Here is a 19,745-nt window from a genome sequence, read left to right as displayed (position 1 = left end):
GATGGCACCCACGCCAGTCCTCTCACCTGGAGAATCCCAGGGACGGAGGAGCCTGGTGGGCTGCCGTCTACGGGGTCGCTAAGGGTCGGAAAAGGCTGGGCGACTTCACCTTCACTTTTCACTCTCATGCACTGGAGAAGGAAATGGCAACCCACTCCAGTGTTCTTGCCTGGAGAATCCCAGGGACAGGGGAGCCTGGTGGGCTGCCGTCTATGGGGTCGCACAGAGTCGGACACGACTGAAGTGACTTAGCAGCAGCAGCAGCAGCATTTCTGTTTGAATATGTTAATCATCAAAACTTATGAGAAACATACTTTCTGGGGCTTTGTGACCTCCAGTAAATAGTTTGACCTCTCTGGGTGTTCAAAGTCTTGTATCAGTGACATAGGATTAGTGTATCTCAGAGGACTGTAAGAATTACATGAGGTAGTCTATGAAAAGCAGTTAGCAAACAGTTGCTCACAGGCCACCTCAGTCACGCATTGGCTGTGTCTTTGTGAATGCTTCTCTGCTGACGGCTTGCCCTGTGCCAGGCTTTGGGACACATGTTGGGATTCTGAAGACAGCCTGCTGCTACTGTCCTCAACTTTAATTTTCTAGTGGTGAGTATCACTACTGAAAATTTCACTGTTTTGTTTACATCGTTCATTCTCTTCTGGGGCGGTATCAGCAGGAAGACAGATGGGGAAGCACCTCTTTAAAAACGAAAGGTGCAGCTGAAGTTCCTCACTATCTTCTTAGGCAGGCTCTCACTTTAAGTTTGTTTTGTCTTCGTGGTACGACAGAGTTCTCTTCCCATCTGTCTTCCTATAACGATATCATCTCGGTATTGTCTCCGTCTTAAATGGAGGCCAAATTTTAACATCGGTGTATCTAGAACACTTCAATTCTCCAAGAGAAAATCCATCTGTAAGGTATTTATCCTGGCATCTGAATTCCATCTCTGCTTTGTAGGTCTTGGGCAAGTCATCTAAGTTATACTTTCTGCGCCTGCAAAATGAAAGAATACCTACGCCATATATACACGAAGGTATACCTACATGGTATAACTGCACTGGTAATTAGAGATAATTTTTGTAAAGTATTTGGTGTGCTGCTCTATAAAAAGGAGCTTTTATTGTTCGGGTCATTGTAATTAGTGGATAAACTGTCTACATGCTAAATTAGCATCTCTAAGGAAAGTGAGGGTGGAGCTGAAGAGGACAGGTGGGTTAGGGGGTCCCTGTTAATCTTAGTCCCAATTAATGATAGCCGTGAAGATACTGCTATAACTTGACGCTTTCTGAAACACGTTTCAGCTGAACTGTGTGTTCATCTGCAAGCCATCATGAACTCTGAGCAGCCCGAGTCAGAGAAGGACCCAGATGAGAAGAGGAAGACCAGTAGTGAGCAGTGCTTTTCTAAGGTATGTTTATAAATGCTATTTGCAGAATATACCAGCGTTAAACTTAGCCATCCTTGAAACTGGGCTTCATAGACCTTCTTGCCAATAAATGACTTCATTGTTTGTAGGAAATAGTAAATAATTTAAAATCTGTCTCATCCATTTTACTCTTCTTGTTTTAGTTGGATGGTGGGAGGAAGATGTTTTAATAAAACTCTTTGCTAGATCAAAGGAAACTTCAACCAAAAAAAAAAAAAAAAAGGTTGCAGTACTTCCTGAACAACAGTCATAAAATCAAATATATTAAAATAAGCCATAGAGTGAAAATAATATGAATGCTATGTCATAGCATGAAAATATATACCGTTCCCTAACATGGCTGATCTATTCAGTAACAGGCATAATCTATATTTGCATAGTGCATCACAGTTTATAAAACAACTTTTAAGATGTTTGTTCTTACCATAAACTTGTTAGGCAAGAAGAGAGAATTTTATTTTCCTCAATTTGTTAATGAGAAGCGAGAAAAAGTGAGTTGTTGCCTAAGCCAGAAGTGGAATGAAGACTTGGCCTTAAGTTTACAGACATTAAGTCATGGCTCTTCCTACTAACTGGACTCTGTTATCATATCAAACCATCATCTCTTTTTCTGAGCCTACAGTGTTCCTTGAATTTTTCAAGAAGAAGACTGAGAATTTTTTGGTGGAAATCATCACTATGCACAAAAAAAAGTAAAAATTTTGTAGTTGAAAATTATAACCAAGACCCTAGGTAACAAACACTCTGAGAGCTGGCAGATTTAAGTATCTCTGTTTTTGATGCACTTGGGGAAAAGTTGCTTCTTTCCTTATATTTCTCTGAAAACACTGTATCGGTATAGCAGTGTTAAGAACTTATCTAACTGATAAGATAGGAAACTCGGCTTACGTGTTGGATTCCAACTCAGATTCTGATTTAATTATATTCACTGGCCTTTTCATATTCATTCTGAGTTTCCATGAAAAACTTTGTGGATGGTATGCAGCAAACAGAAATAAAAGACTGTTGTTGCATTCATAATTTTAAAGTATTTAACATTTCTGTTTAGGTCAGTGAAGACCAGTGGGATAATTCCAATACTTCTCAAATGGAGATGGATGCTAAGACAAGTTCAGAGAGTATAGACAACACCCAGGCTGAAGGACCCAGAGACCGAACTGTGTCCCCAGAAAAGACAATTTATGTTACCTTCGATATAAACATCAAGCAAAACAAAGGAAGGAAGCACCGGCTCACATGTAATGATGGGGGAGCTTCTGGGAGGCCCTCAACACTCTCGGGGTTGTCAGAAAGGCGATAAAAACTCATCCTGGCAAAGAAAAGCTGGGATACGGCGCAGAAGGAATTGACAGATTCTTAAACCTTGGAATGCCTCTCAGGCGTTTCCCTGAAAAGTGCCACGCGAGTTACCTTTTCTCGAAAGAGAAGTGAGACAGGGAAAGAGGAACAGGTGTTTGGTCGTTTGACAACACATCAGCTGACTGTGTCAACGTTTATATTCACGCAGTTGGGAAGACCAGAAACACTCTTCTCAAACGCAGGCGACTTCACAAAGATGGGTACAAACTCGGTGTCTGTGCTTTCAAAGGAGAAAGCATGAGAAGGCTGTGTCTGCGGATGATGGATTTCTTTCCCTTCTGGAGAGAAGTGATTGGACCCTCATTGAAAACCTGAGCGCCGTTTACGACAGCTCACAGTTAGCCGATGATTTAGAGGGCAAGCTCTTTCAGGTTGAGGTTAAAAAAAAAAAAAAAATGAAAGCCAGGGCACCAGCCGCTGGGAATTCTCAGGTCGAGGCTGAAAAAGCCACAGACGCCAGGGCACCAGCTGCTAGAAATTCTGAGTCACAGGACATAAAGCCTTGTGTGTCGAAACAGTCATGGCAGACAAACACCCTAGTTTGGAAAGAGAAAGTGATCAAATTAGAAAAAAAACTTTGGGAATAACTTGGATAAAACACAGGGGGAAATATTGTTTGAAGTGCCTAAAACAGACTTCGGGAAACTGACCAGAAACCGTGCTCGGGCTGAAGTGCACACACTTCTTTCTGGGCTCGGTGACTCGGTCGGGCACCTTTCACGGCACAGCGGGAAGAGTGTGGGTTCTGCCACTTGCCTTGTTTTGAAAGGGTTGCACATTTCCACTTGTCGCCATGTAATATACCGGACTGTGGGAGAAGACATAGAGTCACGTGAGTGTGCACGTACGCTTGGTCAGTGTGTAAAGGTGATATTTGCTTATGAGAAGGCTGAAGATGAAAATAAGCACTGCTTTTCCGTTGAGCGTTGGTTTGAGACACCTGATGTAAAGCTTGATTACCCAGTTCTGAAACTGAAGAGAAACGGATAGCAAGTACCTGAGGGGTTATACGATGGAAATGATCCTGAACCAGACAGCAGACGGGCGTGTATTGTTGGCCTCTAGATGGAGAGGTGAAATATACTGATGCCTGTGCTGTGATCCCTCAGATCAGCAGGACGAGACATACTTGGAACACATTCGGGCTAGGGCTGCAGACGGGTGTGGGGCTTGTACGCAGTACATCCACATGCACACACAAAGAAGCTTCCAGGAGACAGTCCCCCAGCCTGATGTGGTGACCCATAACACCACTTTTTACTTCGGATCTTCCGGCTTCCCAGTGTTTGATTCTGAAGGCTCGTTGGTGGCCGTGCACACTGCAGGCTTCACTTGTAAGTACTCCCAGGGGATTTCCAGCATCATTGAATTCGGCTGTACCCTGAAATCCATTATGTATGATATTAAGAAAAAAACACAAAATGTGGTAAGAAGGACTATTTCTAAACCTGCTGGATGCAAGAAAGGTGAGTGTTAAGGATGAAAAAGAGTGAGAATTCAGTCCACACCCCAGCTGTTCCGGGAATCACCTATGGAATTGTTACTCCACTGGCGATGATGACAGGTCTCTACATTCTGTAATGGCCAATCTCATCAACAACAATAATAATTAATGTTACTGACTACTTCTTATGCATGTAGCATTTTTCTAGGCATATGAAGGAACTGGTTTTAACAAATCTGTGAGGTGGGCTATTACACCTATTTTAAAGTTAAGCAATGTGAACAAAGATTAATAATACTCAGTTTTATGACAATAAAAGTAGCCGTTGTTTTTGTTTTTCATCTTCCCTATCTCCCCCTAAGTTCAGTTGCTTAAAGGCAGGATCCAAGACTTTTTCTTCTCATTATCCACAATGTCTGACACGTGGAAATTAAGGGCTTAGAAAATATGTAGGCTCATCAGTAGCAAAACTTTGGGCTGCAGTTAATCTTAGGTGTGTGGGTCAATTGTCCAGTCATGTCTGACTCTTTGCGACCCCATGGACTGTAGCCCACCAGGCTCCTCTGTCCATGGAGTTTTCCAGGCAAGAATGCTGGAGTGGGTTGCCATTTCCTTTTCCAGGGATCTTCCCAATCCAGGGATCGAACCTGCATCTCTTGCATCTCCTACATTGGCAGGCAGATTCTTTACCACTGTGCCACCTGGAGTGGGTTGCTAAATGCTTGGTTAGAAATGATCTCAAATGAAATCTTTTAGAATTTCCAAAATCCTCATATGATCCAAACTATCAGGATATATGTTTCCTGAAATTCAGAGCGTAATATCCATCTTCCATGTATTTATAGGCTACTGGGGGGCTATCTTAAATACCATGTTACTCTATAGACATTTCCTAGTGTCTTGCCTGAAATCATTTTCCTGCTCCAGGATGCCATCTAAAGCCCACATTACATTCCATTGTTCAGTCTGCTTAGACTTCTCTTGCTTGTGACAGTTTCTCAGACTTTTCTTGTATTTTATGACCTTGACAGGAAGTGTACTGGTCAACTATTTTGTAAAATGCCTTTCTATTGGAATTTGTCTGATATTTTTTCTAATACTCATTGGACTGGGGCTGTGGGTTTTGGAAGGTAAGATCACAGAGGCAAAGTGTCATTTTGTAGCCAAGAGATGGAGGCATGCTAAATGTCCATTGGCAGATGAATGGATAATGAAGATGTGGTACATGCATGTGATGGAATATGACTCAGCCATGAAAAGAATGAAGTGACGCCATTGGAAACAACTATGAGGGACCTAGAGGTTGTCATACTAAGTGAAGGAAGTCAGATGGAGGCAAATGCATGATATTGCTTATCTGTGAACTCTAAAATAAAAAACACAAATGAATTTATTTCAAAGTGGAAAGAGACCCACAGACACAGGAAACAAAAGGGGAGAGGGGGGTCTCAGTTCAGTTCAGTTCAGTCGCTCAGTCGTGTCCGACTCTTTGCGACCCCGTGGACCGCAGCATGCCAGGGCTCCCTGTCCATCACCAACTCCCAGAGTTTGCTCAAGCTCATGTCCATCAAGTCAGTGATGCCACCCAACCATCCCATCCTCTGTCATCCCCTTCTCCTCCTGCCCTCAATCTTTCCCAGCATCAGGGTCTTCAAATGAGTCAGTTCTTCACATCAGGTGGCCAAAGGATTGGAGTTTCAGCTTCAACATCAGTCCTTCCAATGAACACCCAGGACTGACCTCCTTTAGGATGGACTGGTTGGATCTCCTTGCAGTCCAAGGGACTCTCAAGAGTCTCCTCCAACACCACAGTTCAAGAGGGGGTCTAGGGAGGCATAAATTGGGAGGTTGTAATTAGCATACACACAGTGCTATATATGAAATAGATAACTAACAAGGATATTGTGAGGCTGTCACGGCTAACGCCATGACAGGCAGCCTAGATTAGGAGTGGGCCTAGTTTCCCGGGGTAACATAATTATCAGGCCTCCTGGAGCTAGCCAATCAACATGTGCCTAGCAAGAAAAAGGGAACCTATCAGGGGAAAGCTGAAAGCCCCACGTTGGGCCAACAAAAATTGCCTTGCAACTGTGTAACCAATCCGCTTGCGCCAACTACCTGCTGCTTTTTTTGACCTAATAAATACCCGAGAGAACTGGGGCTCGGGGCCTTTTCGTCCTCACACCCTTGGTGAGGGTGGGAGGCCCTGGCTCAAGTCAGTAATAAATTCCCCTATTACAAGTTGCATTGTTTCGAGGAGTCTTCTTTCCCGACCGGGGACTCGGACTACGGGCAGAACAGATATAAAGGGGACTATACTCAATATAATCAATATTTTGTTGTTGTTGTTTGTGTTTTTTTTTCAATATTTTGTAATAACCTGTAGGGGAATCTGTAAAAGAATATATATACATATACACATATACAGGAGAAGGAAATGGCAACCCACTCCAGTGTTTTTGCCTGGGAAATCCCATGGACAGAGGAGCCTGGCAGGCTACAGTCCATGGGGTTGCAAAAGAGTCAGACATGACTTAATGACTAAACAACAATAACATACACGTATATATCTACATAGACATGTATATACATATATAGAAACATGAATATATACATAGAGATATGTTTATATATATATACATGATGATGTGCTGCACTCCTGAAACTAACATACTGTAAATCAATGATACTTCAATTAAAATAAAATGAATAATAATATTGAATAATAATTATAATTATAGTAAATATATAATTATATAATAATAATAATAATATTGAATCACTGTTTTGTACCTGAAACTAACATAGTAACTCAACCATACTTCCATAAATAAAAATAAATAAACATCAGGAAATACAAACAAAAATAGTGTCATATCGTGTCAGGGGTGCATACTACCAACATGCTTTGTGGCCTGAAGTTAGCCTTGCCCACCTGAGCAAAGTCGTGTTTATCAGATTTCTCTCCTGCGAAGTTGCTCTTTTCTCTCTCCTCTGTCTAATGTCCTCTTTGGAAGGAATTAATTGTGCACAACCCACAGGTATGGAGTGGGGAGTTACGCTTCCTTTCCTAATGTAAATACTCCTGGAGTAATCGCGTAATTTACTCGGAATCCAGCTGTGTGGAGGCAGCCAGCACATAAGCAAGTCGTTGCTAAATGTACCCGGCGAGGCTGAAAGGATCGTTGGCAAAGCCCGTCTTGACCAACACCGAAATGTCTCTAAGGAGTAAAGCTCTGAAACAGGATGGGCTTGGACATTTATTACTGCCTTGCCAGGAGACACCCGTGCCATCACCCAGGCCGCCGTCTGTCTTCATACCTGGCGAGTCGACTAATGTTTCTTCGTTTATTAAACCACAGGAGGACACAAGTGAACATCCTGAATGATCCACGCTCCAGCCTAGGGGGCTTGGTGAGCCAGGGGTCCAGCTCGTGGGGCTCCTGGTGGGGACGATTGGTACTTACTTTGGGAACCACCTTAACCTGTGTATTCTCTGGCATCTGGGTGCAGCCAGAGAGCGACTCCCTAAGCCACCTTCATGCTCGAGAAGCCTCTCGGTGACCACTCCGGGCACCTTGCAGAAGAGGCAGGCGTGTGAGATCGTCAGAGCCGGTCACGAGCGGTGCAGTGCCGGAGGAGAACATCTAGAGGACGTGATCGCCTCTTGGCCCTCGAACTGGACCTGGCCATCGGGGGCATCTCTGTCCTTGGAAGGGACACGCTGCCTACCATTTTCACAATGGGAATAGTAAAGTCAAGGGACACACCCTTGACTTTAAATACCGAATGATGGCACTTACATTTGGAATCTGAAAAAGAATGCAAAGGAGTCTATGTATCAATGCAAGTCAGAAACAGACTCACAGATGCAGAAAACAAGCGTATGGTCACCAAGGGTGAGGGAGGAAGAGAGAGACAAATTAGGAGGGTGGAATCACAGAAGCAGATAGATAAGAACCAAGGGTTCACTCTACAGCATGGGAAACTGTATGCAATATCTTGTAATAACCTGTAATGGAGTATAATCTGAAAGATACAGCTGAGTCACTTTGCTGTACATCTGAAACTAACACCATATTGTATATTCACTATATTTCAATAAAAAATTCTGGCGGGAGGATGCAGAGACCCCCCTGTCTTTTGAATTCTGAACACAAGCCATGCATGCTGTGCTGTTGCTTATGAAGCTGCTACTCCTCAGTTTGGAGCGGTCTGCAGCTTTCTTTGCCCTCCTCCCTGCCCTCCATGTACAGCGGCCAGTTTTCAGTCTAAGAACCATCGCCTCAACCCGCTGAGAAGTACTGGGTGCTTGCTACCCCGCCCTCTGCCTCCCTGCTCACTCATGATTTCAGACAGAGGACCACCCTTGCCCTGGCTCCTCACCCCAGCTTCTGGGATCTGTAAGCAAAAGAACCTTGTGGTTCTGTTTCCTTCATGTGGGTGTATGGCAACTCTGCCTTCCATGCAAGTGACCCCGTGGGCTTTGCTCCCCACGGTGGGAGCCTGGATGCTGAAGGCACCCCCTGCCGGCCCCGGGTGGCTCATGCCCCTCGCTCAGCAGGTCACCGTCTGCATCTTGCAGGGAGGTTGCAAAGGTGCATCAGGTGCAACCTACAAGCAAGGGGAGGCAGATGAGATGGTCGTTGTTGTAGTCGCTAAGTCGTGTCTGACTCTTCTGTGACCCCATGGGCTGAAGCCCGCCAGGCTCCTCTGTGCATGGGATTCTCCAGGCAAGAATACTGGAGTGGGTGCCATTCCCTCCTCCAGGGGACCTTCCCAACCCAGGGAGCGAACCCGCGTCTCCTGCACTGGCTGCTGATTCTTTACCACTGAGCCACCTGGGGAGCCCAAGGACAATTGGACCCACTCAATAATCAGAGCTTCCAGGTGGCTCAGATGGTGAAGAATCTGCTTGCGATGAGGGAGACCTGGGTTCGATCCCTCGGTCAGGAAGATCCCTGGGGGAGGGCACGATAACCCATCCCAGTGTTCTTGCCTGGAGAATTCCATGGACAGAGGAGCCTGGCGGGCTACAGTCCATGGGGTCGCACAGTCAGACACCATTGAAGTGACTTAGCACACATACAAATAATGCAGGATAAACTTCCTATCGCGAGATCCTTAATTTATCACACCTGCAAAGTCTTTGTCATATGAGACAACATTCACAGGTCCTGGGGATTAGGACATGGCTGTGTCTTCAGGGGCCGCGACTTGGTCTCCCACATGTATCAACTGAAGATGACTTGGGGAAACATACATTACGATTGAGTGATCAGATGCTCTGTTTCCTTTACTCTCTGTTGCTCAAACTTTTTTACTTCATCTTTTTGGGAAAGCCTATCTCTTGCAAATGCAAATAATAATATAAAATTCATTCAAAATCACATAATCTATTGGGAAAAGGAATAAACGAACAATTGGGGTTTTGATTCTCACTGTATTCATTGCTAATTTGTGACTTCAGGATGAAAAATATTATTTCCTGTGTCCCAGCTTCCCCTTCAACCATTAGAGGTCATATGTGTCTCTCATCATTCACTTAATGACTAAAATCAAATGTGCTTGGTAAATTTAAGTTATTACTAGCATAAATGATTATGTTTCAGTGCAATAAATATTATGCTTCAGTGTCTTGCTAACTAATTTTTCAAGGTGTATTTTGGGAGAAGGAGATCCGGATGGGATGGGTTAGGTTTTATGAGAAGACTCTCTGCCATCTTGGAGCAAATGCTATCCCCCAGTTATGGGCGAGGGGGAGGATTAAGTGTTCGTCTCTCCCTCTAGCTGCAGGCCCTCTTCTTAATGAGTCTAGATGGCAAGAGGAAGGATTAAAACAAGTCATCCCAATGGTTACTTGTTGTTACTCAGGCTGTTCTTTCTCCTCCAGGCAGGAACATTCCTGATGATGGCTTAGCAGGAAAGAATCTGCCTGCAATGCAGGAGACACAGGAGACTAGGGCTCGTTCCCTGAGTGGGGAAGATCCCCTGGGGGAGGAAATGACAACCCACTCCAGTATTCTTGCCTGGGAAATCCCCAGGACAGAGGAGACTGGTGGGCTACAGTCTATGGGGTCACAAAGAGTCGGACCTGACTGGCGTGACTGAGTGACTGAGCATCGAGACAGGAGCAGGAAGGAAGGTCGTCACGACAGTGGGGCAGCCGGCCTCGTGGCCAGCAGAGAAGCCACATGGCTCTGACCGCAGGAGTCCCAGAGCTGAGATCGACAGCGTCAGCCTTTAAACCTCACTATTCGCTGTCTGCCTTTGAGTGAACTGAAGCAGGTCTTTTGCTTGAACCCAAACTACCCGCCAGCCACACAAAGACAGAAATAAATGTATGTCGTCACTCCTGGTCTCCCTGCCTCTCTCCCTCAACCTCAGATGCCTTTGGGGAGACTTAGAGATGGAGCTGAGACTTCTCTGTCCCCCCAAGGGACCAAAGACCATACACCCTTGTGTGAATGTACTGGGAATTTCAGGGAGGGGAGGAGTTAAACTTCCAGCTGTGTTGAATCCAGGCACCCAAGTCCCTTTCTTGCCCTGAGAGGGGGAAAGATTCTGGCCCAGGTGCAGGCAGTCCAAGACACCAAAGACTGAGGGATGGCGTGAAGGCGTGCGTGGAATCAGAAAGAAGTCCCTGAACCTGGTTTGCACCAGATGCTGAGCGGTACATGAGAGAAGAACCAGCTGGCACTTGGGCAATAATCCTGCAGAGAGGGACTAACGGAGGAAGAGAGACTAACAGTTCACTTCTCTCTCTCCTACCTCCACTGCCCTCCCCTTTCCACCGAGCTAGACTTTCCCATCAGCTCATGGCAAACAGAAGGCAGAAAAGCAGAAGTAGCGGCAGCTTTTATTTTCTTGGGCTCCAAAATCACTGCAGACGGTGACTGCAGCCATGAAATTAAAAGACGCTTGCTCCTTGAATTGAAAGCTATGACCAACCTAGACAGCATATTAAAAAGCAGAGCCATCACTTTGCTGACAAAGATCCACACAGCCAAAGCTATGGTTTTCCCAGTAGTTGTGTAGGGATGTGAAAGTTAGACCGTAAAGAAGGCTGTGCAGCGAAGAATTGATGTTTCTGAACTGTGGTGCTGGAGAAGATTCTTGAGAGTGCCTTGGTCTGCAAGGATCACCCAGTCACTCCAAAAGGAGATCAACCCTGAATGTTCATTGGAAGGACTGACGCTGAAGCTGAAGCCCCAATGCTTCGGCCACCACCAGCTTTTCCCCACCACCCTGAACTTCCCCGCGCAACTTTAATTGTGTCCCCTGATTTGCACTGTAATTCTGTAGGGAAAGGCAGCTAATTCACTCAGTGGGGTTAGGGAAGATGTGAGGTGGGGAAGGAAATGTGAACTCCTGGAGGAGGCTCTTGGATGGACTCGGTATACTTCTGTCTGTTGTGTGTGTGCGGGTGCACGCTCTGTCAGGTCCGACTCTTCGCGACCCCATGGACTGCAGCCCTCCAGGCTCCTCTGTCCATGGGACTCTCCAGGTAAGGGTACTGGAGAGGGCTGCCGTTTCCTCCTCTGGGATCTTCCCGACCCAGGGATCGAACCTGCATCTCTTGCCTCTCTTGCGTTGGCAGGTGGATTCTTTACCACTAGTGCCGCCTGTGAACTGTTGTGGAATGGATGCCTTGCACTCCTGCACTCCCATCTCATAAGCACCAGACAGATTTCTCAGGAACTAGTTCACGTGAGACATGCAGACTGTCTCCAAACCATTTCCCTGTCCTGTCTGAATATTTCAGCAAAAATTAATCCAGAATCCCGAAAGGAGAACGGGAGTTGCCAGTTTAGCTTAAAAACACTGAAAGCTGACCTGCACGCTCAGAGTTTCCTGGTACCACATCGCCATCTGCTGGACGGAGCCGCAAAACGCACACCTTCTAAACCGAGGCCGCGGTCCTCTTGCAGCCCAGACGACGTTGAAACTGACCAGGGGAATTTCCATCTGCTGTCTGCTTTGCGGAGCTGTCCAACTTTGAATCACGGACTATCAACGGAAGGATCCAAAGACACCAGCAGTCAAATGCAAATTGTATATTCAGGAGCTCCATCAGTTCCCAGCACAGGAATCACTTTGGATTTTACCTGAAAAAATGGCAGTTGCCTTTCTGGGAGAAAACTTCTCCCCCACTTCATTCCTCATCAGGATGTTTTTGTTTTTGGAGGGAAAGGTCACTCTGTCTTCTGATAGCATGAAATCAGATCATCTTCATCTTCAAGTCAGAGATGAAACTGACTTGAAATGGAGTTACATTTGTCTACCTCTGGTCCACTCCACTCTAGAGTCTAACCTTCCAGGGGTCCAGCCAAGAGCCTGGGATGTTTATTAATGTCCCTTCCCTTGTCAAATTCTGAGCCCCAGTGTTTATCTCGTCAGCACCATAAGTCTTCATGGAGACTTTTCGCTGACTTTCCTACCCCCACTGGAGTGGGAGGGGAGCCTGGAGACCAGTGCAAGCCTTAAGGATCTGAAGAGCACAGAAAGAAAGGCCTCTGTCACAGAGGCCTTTGATTTGTCAGTGTATCCCCTGCAGAAACCTAGCAAGTCCTGAAGAATGACAGTCTCTTTCCTCCAAGTCAGCCAAGTGCCAGGTCCGGTTGTCGCCTCTATGCCAGATGCAGTATCTTTGCAAAAGCAAATGAACAGTGTCTCGGATATATGCTTGTGGTCACTGATTGGATGAGTGTGTGTTTTTTTTTCCTTTCACTATTAGAAAAGGGGATAAGAAACATTTGAACTCACACAAAGAGACAACAGTATATATTATTTAGTTTTGCCCCCAAGAAACCGTATTAACACACTTTCCTTCTGTTAGAGAGTGTGGATGATGTATAATTCCCACAGCCCATCGTATTAGTCAGCTCTATCAATGATAATTAGAAAAGACCCTGATTCTGGGAAAGACTGAGGGCAGGAGGAGAAGGGGACGACAGAGGATGAGATGGGTGGATGGCATCACTGACTTGATGGACATGAGTTTGAGTAAGCTCCAGGAGTTGGTGATGGACAAGGAGGCCTGGTGTGCTGCAGTCCATGGATCAGTCCAAAGAGTCCAAAGAGTCAGACACAACTGAACGCCTGAACTGAACTGATCACTGGTATCATGCTAATCAAGCCAGATGAGCTAAAGTAGTCACCACTTTAGAGGCCCTGGCTCACATGCATTTCAGATATTGGGAGGTAATTCTGTGAAGAACCCACTAAATCAGCGGCATGCCAGGAGGTCTCCTCTTTTAAAAAATGGTACATCCCACTATACAGAAGGAGGTCACAGTGCCTCTGGATCCTGATGGTGGCATATTTCACAGCTGGGGATACTGCTTCTGCCCACTTACAAGGTGACAAAATAAGCTGTCAGCTTTGAATGGGACTTAGATTAGGGAAGGGTTCTGCAGGAGATGCAGGCTGTGGTGAGAACAGTGCTGCTACTTGGGTGATCCAACCGAACTGACCCTGTGGTGTTAGAGGTGTCAGATGTGGAAGAAGGCTCCATGTGGAGTTTGCAGCACATGTGGGAGAATCACAGCGTAGAGCCCTGTGGTTCTGCAGCAAAGCCACACCATTTTCAGTGGAAGGTACAAGCCTTTGGAATAACAACTTTTGGTGTTCTAGTGGACCCCGGTTAAAACAGACCACCTGACCGAAAGACGCCTTGTGACGGCTCATCCAGAACAGCCCATTGTGTGGTGAGTTCTATCAGGTTTGCTGAGTCAAAAACTCCCTCTTGTAATACGAAAGTGGTGTACCCAGAGCTGAGCGTGAGTGAGAGAAAAAATCACGAGTGAGTTGCATGGGCAATGTGGGGAGCATTCCTGCAAAGACATCTGTGGCCTCACTCCTGGAAGCTAAGAAAAAGCAGAGACATTACTTTGCCAACAAAGATCCATCTAGTCAAAGCTATGGTTTTTCCAGTAGTCACGTATGGATGTGAGAGCTGGACTATAAAGAAAGCTGAGTGCTGAAGAATTGATGCTTTTGAACTGTGGTGTTGGAGAAGACTCTTGAGAGTCCCTTGGACTGCCCGAAGGAGATCCAACCAGTCCATCCTAAAGGAGATCAGTCCTGGGTGTTCATTGGAAGGACTGATGCTGAGGCTGAAACTCCAATACTTTGGCCACCTCATGCAAAGAGCTGACTCATTTGAAAAGACCTGATGCTGGGAAAGATTGAGGGCAGGAGGAGAAGGGGACGACAGAGGATGAGATGATTGACGTGATGGACATGAATTTGAGTAAACTCCGGGAGTCGGTGATGGACAGGAAGGCCTGGGGTGCTGCACTCCATCGGGTCACAGAGAGTCGGACATGACTGAGCAACTGAACTGATGAATATGTTATTTGGTAAATGGTAACTGTGAGGCATCTCTGATTGACCATTTTTAGCTCCTAAGTTTCCTGTTGGGCAAGATTGTTATAGTATATAAGTTTAAAAGTTTCTGAAGACCACCTTTCAGCTCAATAATTTGCTAAAAGATTAGTAGAGCTCAGAAAACCGTTATGCTCATGCCATGGTTTATTACAGTGAAAGAATACAGATTAAAATCCGCAAACGAATATGACTTATTCTAGGTGTGCAAGGCTGGTTCAACATCCAAAGCCTTAATGATGTGATTCATCCCATGAACTGACCAAAGACGTAAAGCCATATGATCATATCAATAGATGCAGTAAAATCATTTGACAAAATCCGGCACCTATTTGTAAAAACTATCAGCAAACTAGAAATAGAGGGCAATTTTCTCAACTTGATAAAGACCATCTACAAAAATCCTATAACCAATATCATACTTCATAGTGAGAAACCAGATGCTTTCCTGCTAAAATCAGAAACAAGGCAAGGATGTTTGCTTTCCCCACATCTGTCCAACACACAAACATTTTTTCTCAATCTGTGGCTTGTCTATTCATTCTTTCTCTATCTCTCTCTTTCTTTAACTTCTAACATATTAATAGCTACATTAAATATAAATGGTTTAAGTATATCAGTTAAAGGGCAGAGATTGCCAGAGTAGATTAAAACATAGCCTAGTTATAAACTGTCTTTAAAAACTCAGTTCAAATATACCTTTATAGGCAGATTGAAGTGAAAGGATGGGAAAAAATACACATCATGAAGACACTGATAAAAGGAAAATGTCAGTGCCTATCTTAATACCAGATAAAGTTGACTTCAGAGGAAAGAAAATTACCACTAACAGAGCTACTATATAATGATAAAAAGGCGAATCCATTAAAAAAAAAAAAAGTAATCCTAAATGTGCAAGCATAAACAACAAAGTGGCAAAGTACGTGATGCAAAACCTGATGGAACTAAAAGGAAAAATAGACAAACTCACAATTCCAGCTAGAGACTTTAGTTTGCCACCTTCAATAATTTATAGAACAACTATACAGACAATCAGCTTCAGAAAAGAAGAACTAAATAAAGTCACCAACCAACAGCATTTAATGAAAATCTGTAGAACATTCCACTCAACAACAGGATACATGTTCCATGTACGCACCACAGAACTTGCCTCTCGTATCAGGTTCTGGCTTTTTCTACCTGGGAAGCTCTCGTTTAGTTGGTGAGATGCTGTTTTTTTCCTCTGGTACTTCCAACCTCCCCTTAAATTGTCACTGATATTTTCTTGTTAATTTCTGGATCTTTGCCTTCCCAGGCCATAGGAAAGTTCTGAGGGTCTCCACACTCTGGGTCTCATGACTGAAAGTAAAAATAGCTCGATACAACTTTATATTCGTTTTTCTTGAGTTCTACTTCGTCCTTCCAGAACATTCTGTCCTCTTTATCTCACTTCTTCTCTTTCACACTGAGGCAGTTTCACATCACTATGTGTCTTGCCTCTTATCACACCATCCCCTTATCATGTAATGTGTCACAGGACAACATGGGCTTTGATTTTCTCTTGTTTTTTCTTTTTTGTGTGTGTCTTGTTTTGATTTGGCTTTTTGTCCATTGAATTTTTGAATCTCAATTTCCCCTCTGTTAAACACGTAACTGGGGCAAACTGCTCAAATTCCCGAAACTTTGTCATTTATAAAATGGGAATAATAGTGACTCTTGGTGGGATTGCGGTATCCTCTTAACTACTTTTCCTTTTGTCCTTCAAACTCTAAAATTCTTTGTTTTAATGAACGACGTTGATATAGTTGATTGGGAGACTGGTCCTGGGGAAGAGGTTTACTGGAGATTCTGGAGGTGACCTTGGGGAGATTTCTGGGCACGGGGACCAGCAGGAACAAAACTCAGAGGCAGCCTCAAGTCTGGTGCTTTCAGAAGCCCGAAGAAGAGCATGTTTGGTACTTTTTTGTTGACTTCATACTTAGAACTCAGTGAGGAGGGAGGTAAGGGTGGACGGATGAAAAAGATTTGGAAAGCACTAGTGATGGGAGACAGGACAGATATAATCCAAGGGACAGCAAGGAGCAGAGGGAACGCAAATCTTCCAAAACAAAAGAGAGCATATGATGTTTTGGCATAAAAAGATTATTTCAGAAAGTTTCTTAATCCGCATTCTTAATACGTAACCTACTTTCATATCTCCAGATCCTATCCTGGATCTTGATCATATGGATGCATTGTTTCATGTGGTTGTAGCTTTCGCAAAACAAGTTTTATGTTTTCTGGAAAGATTAATACATAACCCTGATGGCAGTCTAACCTTTTAGTCAGAACATATCCATTTTAGACTATTTTCCATGTTGACTGTTGACCAAAACAACCAAGTCTAACTTTTGTCTGTCCTGAGAAGTGTCCCATTCTCTGCAACTCCATGGACTGTAGCCCACCAGGCTCCTCTGTCCATGAGATTCTCCAGGCAAGAACACTGGAGTGGGCTGCCATGCCCTCCTCCAGGGGGTCTTCCCCACCCAGGAATTGAACCCAGGTCTCCAGCATTGCAGGCAGATTCTTTACCATCTGAGCCACCAGGGAAGACCTAGTGTCTCATTATTTGAGTCACAGAAATTCTGCAAAATAAAATCAATTTAACACAAGCCTTCTTCATTTCAGTAAGGTAGTCTAAAGTGAAAGTGAAAGTCGCTCAGTCGTGTCGGACTCTGTGCGACCCCATGGACTATACAGTCTATGGGAATCTCCCGGCTAGAAGACTGGAGCGGGTAGCCTTTCCCTCCTCCAGGGCGTCTTTCCAACCCAGGGACTGAACCCAGGGCTCCCGCATTGCAGGTGGAACCAGCGGGGAAGCCCAAGGTAGCCCAGGCAGGCCAGAAAACCCTCATTTGCTATCACCTCTCCAATCGCTGCGCCCCTTTGCACGGGGTCTCAGCAGAGAGGCTGGTACGTGCCGAGTCGCTCAGTCGTATCCGACTGTGTGGCCCCATGGACCGTAGGCCGCAGGCTCGTCTGTCCCCGGGGTCCTCCAGGCAGGAATACCCGGCGGGCTGCCGGCCGGGGTTGAGCCGTGGCGGGGCCGGCAGGCGCGCGCTCGGCCGGCAGGGGGCGTGGGGCTCCGGGCCCGAGCCCGGGGGCGTGGCCCCGCGTCCTTGACTGACAGCGGAGGATGCCGGCGAAGATGCGGGAATACGGCCTCAGCGGCGAGAGCGTGCAGACTGTGAGTGTGCCAGGCGCTGCGGGCCCCGGAGCTCGCGGCGCGGACAGCGATCACACTGCACTAAAAAAAAAAAAAAAAAAAGAAAGAAAGAAAAAAAAAAAGAAAAAATTCCCTTTTGGGGAGGGAGCCTGCCAAGTTGAGGATGCTGGCAGCGGCGGTCCCGGGGCCGTGTCCTGGTGTGTGGGTGTGTGGGGAGGGGGGGCGGGGGGGTCGCTTCTCCGCGTCTCGGGACCGCGGAGCCCCTCGCAGGCGCGGGTTTGCCCGGGCGCGGGGCTCGGGAGGGCCGGCTCCTTCCCGAGGCGGCGGCGCCAAGCCGCAGGGAGGGGGAGCTCTCGGCCCGCGCGGCGGGAGGGCGGGGGGGCGGCGGGGGCCGCGGGGCGGGGAGTAGAGCCCGGCCAGCCGCCCCGAGCGCCGCCGCCCGCCGGATCCCGCCGGTGCCCGGTGCGAGGGCTGGAGCCCCGGCCGCGCGCCCGTGTGCATGAGGCCCCGCGACCTCGCGGGGCGCGCGATCGGAGCCCGGCGGTCGGGCTCTCGGGGCCCCGGCGGACGCGCGGCGGCGGCGCGGCCCGCGGCCCAGGGCTGAGGCGGCCGGGGGCACCGGGGCTCGGGGCCGGGCCCCGCGGGCGGCCGGGCGCGCCATGCTCCTGGCCTCGGCCGTGGTGGTCTGGGAATGGCTGAACGAGCACGGGCGCTGGAGGCCCTACAGCCCCGCGGTGAGCCACCACATCGAGGCGGCGGTGCGCGCCGGCCCGCGCGCCGGCGGCAGCGTGGTACTGGGCCAGGTGGACCGCCGGCTCGCGCCCTACATCATCGACCTGCACTCCATGAACCAGTTTCGCCAGGACACGGGTGAGCCGGCTGCCCCCGCCCCGCCCGCACCGTCCCCCGCCGGGGGGCCCCTCCGGACCACGGGGTTCCCCACAGGCGGCCGAGGAGGGGGCGCGATGCGCCCCCGCCCCGCGATCCTCTTATGATACCTCCAGCAATAAACGTCCGTGCAGGTCTGGTTAGGCCGGCCGACTTTACCCTCGCCCCTAAGAAAGCCCTTCACGCCCGCCCCCTTTAAACGCTCGGTACCCAAGTCCGCTCTTGCAGGAACCGAGGGGCCGCGGCAGCATCCCGGCCGGTGGGCAAGTCTACCTGCCCGCCTTCGCCAGCATCACGTGGGCTGAGCCTCCGTTGCCTCGGGCACCCTGGGGCCTGCCACCCGCTTCCCCGGTGGCCCACCTGGCCGCCTCGAATCCTCCCGGGGGCATGCCCTCCCCAGGGCCGCGTCTTGGGGGTGGGCACCGGGCGCGGGGAAGGGTGGAGATTCCAGGGAGGCCGGCGCTGTGGTCGAGCCTGCGAAGGGAGAGGCCTCCCCGGGGAGACCGATGGACTGGGGGGCTGCCAGGGCCGGGCACGGCCTGGCGGCCGCGGGGCGGTAAACGCCTCTGCTCGGGCGCTCCGAGGGTGGAAGCAACAGGCCCGCGCAGATGGACTGGGGACGGGGAGGGCCGCCGCTCCGGAATGCCGGCGGGGAAGCCGAGCGTGTTTGTCCCTGGGGGCGGAGGCGGCCGGGCGGCGCATTCCTGCAAGGAAACTGTCCCCAGCTTCCTCCCACAAAGGTCCCCGATGGGGGACACATGAACTCCCATCTACTGGTGAGAAGCAAGTCGCCGCTGAGGCCACTACCAACCCGGCTTCCCAGCCCGAGTGAGGATGGCGATCGGGGTGCCAGGTCCTTGGCGCGAGGGCGGGGAAGCTGGGGAGACCTGCCTCTCTGCGAGGGCCCGGGCCGGGCTCTGCTGGTCTGGGACGCATCTATCCCTGAGTAGTGGCGGTGTTTCTGGGAGGCGTTTCTGGAATTCTGGCTGGGTTTTCCCGGCGAGTGTGACTGCTCAGTTCAGTTCGGTCGCTCAGTCATGTCCCACTCTTTGCCACCC

General features: G+C 48.0%; 2 protein-coding genes across 6 annotated transcripts in view; both read left to right on the top strand.

Moving 5' to 3' along the window:
- Positions 1–275: 275 nt before the first annotated feature.
- Positions 276–4,275, top strand: FAM111A (FAM111 trypsin like peptidase A). Its single transcript, XM_070464655.1, is given in 9 exon segments — positions 276–602; positions 955–1,030; positions 1,299–1,405; positions 2,472–3,298; positions 3,301–3,347; positions 3,350–3,839; positions 3,842–3,910; positions 3,913–4,190; positions 4,192–4,275. Coding segments are annotated over 6 exon segments (1,089 nt in total). The 5' UTR covers positions 276–602; positions 955–1,030; positions 1,299–1,405; positions 2,472–3,177.
- Positions 4,276–17,591: 13,316 nt separating this feature from the next.
- Positions 17,592–19,745, top strand: part of DTX4 (deltex E3 ubiquitin ligase 4) — a 39,991-nt gene continuing 37,837 nt past the window's right edge. For 3 of the 5 annotated variants that reach the window (XR_011486642.1, XM_070464659.1, XM_070464660.1), the window contains exon 1: positions 18,069–18,669. Coding sequence is in view for 4 of the 5 variants with exons in the window: in XM_070464659.1 (XP_070320760.1) it covers positions 18,459–18,669 (211 nt within the window). In the remaining variant the exon portion in view is untranslated. Of the gene's footprint in view, positions 17,997–18,068; positions 18,670–19,745 lie in introns of those variants that run through there. The other 2 variants (XM_070464657.1, XM_070464656.1) reach the window with 2 other exon arrangements.

This window comes from Odocoileus virginianus, unplaced genomic scaffold (assembly GCF_023699985.2).
Source record: "Odocoileus virginianus isolate 20LAN1187 ecotype Illinois unplaced genomic scaffold, Ovbor_1.2 Unplaced_Contig_52, whole genome shotgun sequence".
Taxonomy (NCBI): Eukaryota; Metazoa; Chordata; class Mammalia; order Artiodactyla; family Cervidae; genus Odocoileus; species Odocoileus virginianus.
This window is presented reverse-complemented; position numbering and strand designations above follow the sequence as displayed.